We start from the raw sequence: 6,865 nt of genomic DNA, 5'->3' as shown, positions 1-6,865 counted from the left end.
ATGGATGACCACAGCCATCAAACCAAGCTGAACTGCTTGAATTTTTGCACCAGGAGTGGCATAAAGTTATTCAAAAGCAGTGTGTAAGACTGGTGGAGGAAAACATGCCAACATGCATGAAAACTGTGATTAAAAAACAAGGTTATTACACCAAATAGTGATTTCTGAACTCTTAAAACTCTATGAATATTAACTTGTTTTCTTTGCATTATTTGAGGTCTGAAAGCTATGCATATGTTTTGTTGTTTCAGCCATTTCTTATTTTCTGTAAATCAATGCTCTAAATGACAATATCTTCTTTGGAATTTTGGAGAAATATTGTCTGTAGTTTATAGAATAAAACAACAATGTTCATTTGTGTGTGTGTGTGTGTGTGTATGATACATGTGTCTGTGGGTAATGGTAAATGGTTTGTCCAGGATTGCCCCATTTATCCCCCCACCCCCCATCACTATCACCTATCGCACGACAAGCACTTCTGTGGTGGTATTGAGGCAAAGCCTGAAGACTTCTGGGATATGGTTCAGGGAGGAGGGGTGAGAGGGTACAGGTATAAAGGTAGGGTCAAGAAGGGTCACACATCTCGGGCTGGTTGTAAACGTGAGGAGAAAATTCTTCAGGTCCAGCAGAGTTCAGAAGAGGCCTGTGAGGACGCAGGATGTGGAAGGACGATAGCACTGGTAAAGTCGAGCTTCAGAGCTTTTTCCCCTCAATGTTTTCTTTCTTAATGCTACACAGAAATCATATTTCCCATCTTAAACACTTTTTTTATTTGCACTTTTTGTTTCCTCTCATGCATTAGTCCCCCCTGTTCTGGCAGGCTGCACAACAGGGTGGACAGTGTCAGAATTGGAATTTGATTAAAACGTGGTTGACATAAAATTGCAAACATCTTCAATTGTTAATTGTTTTCTTGTTCTGTTTCAAAGCTACATTTTGATTTTCTACATTTATTTTAATTACTGTTAAGGGTTAAGGGGCGTGGTTATCTTAGGATGACAGAGTAGACAAAGAATCCTCAAACACATTTAAATAACTTCATATTTTATAAAAATGACTGAAGTAATGTATAATTGAAATGCCAAAATTATTCAACATTAATCTCTGTAACGTAAAAACAAAAAAATAGAATTTTGTGTAGTTCAAAAAAAATTATTCAACTTTGTCGGGCAGCACTGCCTTTTGCTTTTCCCAGCCCACTCCCCAAGTAATGGAAGAGTACTGGGACTGACATTATACAAATAGATAAAACAAAAGTATTAAACATATCATGCATGTTAAATTACACACTTAAAATATAAAAAATGCAGTATTAATACTGAGCTTCACATAAATTAAAAAGCATACAAGCAATCCTCATTGAGCTATGAAATTGTTGTGCAGCACTTGACTTGAATAAATTGAATAAATGCTTCAGATTTTTCTACACATTAGTTAGATGTTCTTCTGCATTGCAGACCACAAACTCATGTATGTATGTATGTATGTATTTATGGACACTACCAGTCAAACGTTCAGTTTAGTTAGTATCAGTGACCAGACAAGCAGATATTTTATTTTAACATCTTAGCAATGACTTTATTACTGTTTATCCCTTCACCTGACAGACCTCTAAAACATATTTTTACTGCTGAAACTGAGACTTGAATGTTAAGCTGAACTAAAGGTGTTATTTCCATGTGGGTCAGCCAGACGTAAATTTTCCCGGTCAGTTTTCTTGAGTCTCCAATAGTCTTTAGAAAGTGTAGAAAACAGTATTCACCACTCTCTGACTTTATCTGTAATTTCTTTAAGAAAAGATGTATATTTTTATAGTTACAGAGTTCTCTGTGTTTCTGTGTGTTTTCCTCGTTATTATGATGAAAGTGTGAATGTGTTATGCGTAAGTGTGTAAATAAATTCTGCACTAGAGAGTGCAGTAACACAATCTGTTTCAGCACTGCTTTACTACAGACTAATGATTTAAACATTGTAATTATTTTGCATCAATTTACTAAGCTAAATTTATTTCCATTATGTTGTTAACTAGTGTATTGTTAACTAAAAACTAAAGCACCCTCTTTCCTAGCAGTTTACTGCTAACTTTTGTTTACTGGACTTTTTTTCTTTCTTGATTTTTTTCTGGTTATTCAGTGCACTTTAAGAGGCTTAAATAGCAAAAAGAAAAACAGGAAAAACCTGAAGGTTTCTAAAACTTTTGACCAGTAGTTTATTTATTTGCACCCCCAGCAGAGCTCTAGTAAGAGTCAGGGTTATGTGGTAGTATCAGTAGATCAGAACTGATAAACTGTATTGATGAGCACATTTTTTCTCCTGCTCCAGCAGACGCCCATCAGCAGATCTCCCCCAGCGGTCCACTGTCTAAAGGAGCGAGCCGCAGAAAGAGGACCAGCTTCTCCAAAGAGCACGTAGAGCTGCTGAGGGCCACATTTGAGACGGACCCGTACCCGGGCATCAGCCTGAGGGAGAGCCTGTCTCAGACCACCGGCCTGCCTGAGTCACGAATACAGGTGTGGTGAACAATAAGTGCATTCATCATAAATCTGATTTATAAATCTTATAAGTTTGTTAAGCACATTTCTGCGCTTTTTTCAGTCTCAATCCACCAGCAGTTTTAAAATACTACTGCTACTATTAATAAACAGGGGTGTAAATTTGGTCTGAGGAGTGATGGTCCAAACACTGGCCCACTCACTACAATATAATACATCTGTAAGCTAGACATGGGCTTCAGGGTTATACAGCCCCCAAGCTCTAAGCTGTCCACTCCTCCCATTTGAAAGAAATCTTTTTTATAATTATTATTATTTAGACAACTTTTTACATAAAAAAATAAAATGTGCTTTGTATAGACCCATATATCTCTGCATTTATGAAGTTTCTTAACATAAAATAACTTTTAAATAACAACATTTAAATAAAAAAAGAACTTATTTACACACACAGTCCATTGTGGAATTCTAATTTAATGTAAAGAACAGCCATCAGTTTTACAAAAAAAAAAACAAAAAAAAACAAAGAAGAATGCATGGTTATATCATATAAATATATTTTAAGGATAACACGTGAACAACATAAGGATATTCCAATATAATGTTATAGTTTACAAAAATCAGCACTAACTTGCACTGCAAAAGAATAAATATTACCAAATGAAATTATATTTCAAGTAAAATTACTGTACAAGTTGAACACAATAAATCTTTTTTTTTCTCTGATAAGATTTTTTGTCTTAATAAGTACAGTGATTTTACGATTATTTTGCTTATTTTAGAAAAATAGTCGAATTTGCTAGAAAAGTAGAATTGCCACCTTAACTGAAACTATTCTGATTCCAAATTTAAGCCATAAAATCTGTAAATCAGTTTAATGTTCTAATGTAAAGAAATACAGACTTAATAAGGGAGGATATATGGAGATAATGAAGATTCTCCAGTCAAAATAAAATACTGGAGATACGCTTAGTTATTGCCCCACATATAATTGAGATAAATTATATTATTTAAAATTTAAGATTAACTTTATGTCACTGATCTAAATGTTATGTCACTGATATATTAATTGCACAGTTTAAAAAAATAAACATTGTATTTTAGTTGAAACTTCTTCTGACTGTTTGGCTGTAAACAGGTTAGAATATACTTATGCTAGTTTTCAGTGTAGTTGTTGATCACACAATACCACCAGGTTATTCAGGGCAAGAACTCATAACCTCCTGATGCTCAGGCAAAAGTTAACACTGCTGTGCCTTAATTATTAAAGTGCTGATTAATTCATTTATTTACTCTAATTAATGATGACTGTTCTGAAAGTGTCTTATTCCTTTTTTTGGAATTTGAATTTGGATCTTATTCAGTGCCATAATGGAAGGGCACACACACACACACACTCTCTCATAGTGATGGGCTAATGGGGTATTTGCATGTAAGCATGCTGTGGAGGCAGTAGCTGATAGCTGTATCATCGTCAGTGTTTGTTGTAGCAGCACAGAAATGATGTAACTGTGAGGCTATCTGCGCAGCGCTCAGAGTGTAAACACAGCGGCTCTGATAACTCTCAGGGTTGTGTGCTGCTGTGGCAGGATGTCACTCCTGAATCATTAACCACAGCCTTACAGAAGTTCTCCTATCTGCTGTGTGTAGATTCTCGTAATCTCATGACTGTGACCAAATACAGTATTTACAGAGATACTGAGACTGGTGACAGGCTAAGGTCAATGTTTGTTAGCAGCGTTAGCTTAGCATGTCTTGTTGTAAACTAAAGACGCACACGGCAGAAACCAAACAGCTATTGACTCTGATCGACTGAATGAATCCTGGCTTAGAGATCAATCACAATACAAAACTTCTTCTTAAGGGAAAACTCTGGTGTAAAATTGACTTTGGGTGTAGTAAAACATGATAAAAATACTTATATTTGTTGAATAGCCCCTCCTACAGCTCCCTGAGATACAGTAATTTTGCTTGTGCACCTTCACAACATGAACGGGCAGATCAGGGTGCTCTGCTGACAAGCGCTAAACAAGTCCAGGTTGCTGCACTGTTTTAATAGCAATGCACCAAAGTCAGAGCACACCTGGCTCTTAAAGGGAATGGCAAGTGACAAACCCATGATTCATTAAGAGAATTAGTACATTCCTTTTGCGTGTTTAGAGCTGCACAATACTTACTTTTCCCGTTGTTACGATAACAAAGACACAGTGACACACAGTAAATCAAACTGCACGGTGCAAGGCTCACCTGTAGATCGCTAAAATAGGGCCCTTAAAGTGTTAGAATGAACTCAATGATAGTTGTTTTGGTTTTGCTAACTTTGCTGTGTACTTGTTAATCAATGTACCTTTATTAAAAGTTGTTTCACCTATTTATATAAAGTATTTTCGAAATGTAATGTGCACTGAACATAGACTCTTCGGAAAACACATAAGTAATCATCCAACTTCTCTGCAGGTTTGGTTCCAGAACAGGAGGGCTCGTACGCTTAAGTGTAAGAGCAGTAAGAAGACCTTGTGGCGAACCGACGCTGTTTTACACTCTTACGGAGGAGCCCAGAGTCCGGCAGCTCTGCCACACTACCCCGGCAGAGAGGTCAGAGAGGTCAGCCGGCCATCGTCCCCACTGCCACTCGTTCACTCTGGCCACATTAAAGAGGAGGTGGAGGATGACTGTTACTACAGACACTGCTCCCCTTCCTCCAGCACCTGTGACGATTCAGGCTACGGCACGCCATCATACGGATACCACCATGGTACCCATGGAGCCCTGAACCCCTATTCCACCCCCTCGCCCATAACACCTGAACAGGTCACCCCCAACTGGGCTCTGAGGTACGAGAGAGGGGGGTATGAGAGAGGGTCACCAGGAGGAGGACAAGGCGATGCTGACTACACCCAGGCCTATTACTGCCATGCCTCCTCCACCCTGCAGACCTCTCTGGGCTCTGACTGTTGGGACAGGGGTCAGGACCAAACCCCAGCGGCCCCTGGGTTCTTCAGTCTTGGGGAAGCCGAGAATCCTCAGGACAGACGCCTCCACAGTGGCCCGCTGCCCGAGCTGCCTGCTCTGTCGCTGCAGGAGATCCTGGGTGAGCTGCAGGTGGACTGGTGGGAGGGAGAAGGCCACGGCAACCTACAAAGCTAATGTAGCTAACATAAATAAATGTAAATAACAGCATAGGCTTGACCAGTTAGCATAGTGCTAACGGTTCATTTACTCACTAATTTCATCCCATTTTCTCCCCAATGGTCAAAAGACCAACAACCCTATCTACTCACTAGGATTCCACCCATCATAAATAATGCCCCCAACTCTAGAAGACAGCCATCAATTCTTCTGAAACTGCCTCTGATGCAGCATTAACAGCTAGCCAGAGCAGCAACAGGCACATGTGCTGACCTACATTACATTTACCCACCCAGACTAAGCATGGCCAATTATGTTCTCTCGGACTCTGGCTGCTGATGGCTGACAGCATTCAATCTGGGATTCCTCACATCATAGTGCCAACGCCTTGGTTTCCTGGACAACTCAAGAGTTATTTATAACATAGATTAAAGAGTTGTCAAGCTGTAACAGATGATGTAAAACTGGATTTTTTTATTTAAAATTTTTCCTTTCAGTTTCTTTGTTGAATGTTTCCTTTCAGTTTCTTTGTTGAATGTTTCTTTGTTGAAGTAATCAAACTAATACTGTTTTGAAATTGGTTCTGGTATGTTTTATTTATTCTATTTATTCTTGTTTGTTTAAATTTATCTCCTGATTTATTCAATTGAAAACAAATCTCAGCTTCATGTAAATATGTCTTGTCTTGCATTTTGAACTTCCTGCACTTTGTTAGAATAAAGACATTACCGATGTTCTCTACACTGCTGTGAACGGTTATTTTAATGGTTAGGGTTAAGTTTTAAGGTTGATTTTAAACTAACAGTTCAAAGCTGAAAATTAGGGGTGTCTGTAGGGGCGGAGCCAAACAGCCCAAATGTCCAGAATCATACTAAAGTCTTTATATTCAAGCCAGTTCACTCTTTGTCCATCTTTGCAACATGACTGAATAGTTATGTCCACTCATACAAGAACAGCCTTCCATGTGTTTGAATGCTCAGAGACCAAAATACTCAAAATACATCTAATCTAATTACCATTACCAAACATATTTTGAATGGTTATTCACGATTTTGCGTGTCATCCTATCGCTCCAATTTTAGTACATGTGCTACCGTTGATCCAATCTTATAAAAACCTCACAATTAGTTCGTAGTGTTTGACTGCTCTTGCATTGATCTCCACATCAACATTCATTCACAGCATAAACAGCAAGCAAAATGCTGATCTGTTTAAGGGCTAGCAGTCTGTAAATCCTTTATTCA

At 38.4% G+C, this 6,865-nt stretch overlaps 1 protein-coding gene across 2 annotated transcripts; it reads left to right on the top strand.

The window, feature by feature from the left end:
* Window positions 1-449: 449 nt before the first annotated feature.
* mxtx1 (mix-type homeobox gene 1) lies at window positions 450-6,362 on the top strand. 2 transcript variants are annotated; one of them, XM_007247626.4, is made up of 3 exons: window positions 450-680; window positions 2,323-2,510; window positions 4,950-6,362. In XM_007247626.4, exons 1-3 carry the CDS (start codon window positions 659-661, stop codon window positions 5,637-5,639), a joined length of 900 nt encoding a protein of 299 aa, XP_007247688.3. In that variant the 5' UTR covers window positions 450-658; the 3' UTR covers window positions 5,640-6,362. The 2 variants fall into 2 exon arrangements, with proteins under 2 accessions (XP_007247688.3, XP_015460888.3); XM_015605402.3 differs by having other exon boundaries at window positions 452-680; window positions 2,326-2,510.
* The last annotated feature ends 503 nt before the right edge of the window (window positions 6,363-6,865 follow it).

This window comes from Astyanax mexicanus, chromosome 7, assembly GCF_023375975.1.
Source record: "Astyanax mexicanus isolate ESR-SI-001 chromosome 7, AstMex3_surface, whole genome shotgun sequence".
NCBI lineage: Eukaryota > Metazoa > Chordata > Actinopteri > Characiformes > Acestrorhamphidae > Astyanax > Astyanax mexicanus.
The sequence above is the reverse complement of the archived record's forward strand: the minus strand, read 5'-3'. Positions and strand labels throughout refer to the sequence as shown.

What these genes read in the sequence shown, in the direction of transcription:
- mxtx1 (XM_007247626.4), top strand. Translation starts at nt 659, where the DNA reads ATGTGGAAGGACGATAGCACTG. An exon ending in GTGGAAGGACGATAGCACTG is followed by an intron (nt 681 to 2,322) that starts GTAAAGTCGAGC and finishes CTCCTGCTCCAG; the next exon opens with CAGACGCCCATCAGCAGATC. An exon ending in TGCCTGAGTCACGAATACAG is followed by an intron (nt 2,511 to 4,949) that starts GTGTGGTGAACA and finishes ACTTCTCTGCAG; the next exon opens with GTTTGGTTCCAGAACAGGAG.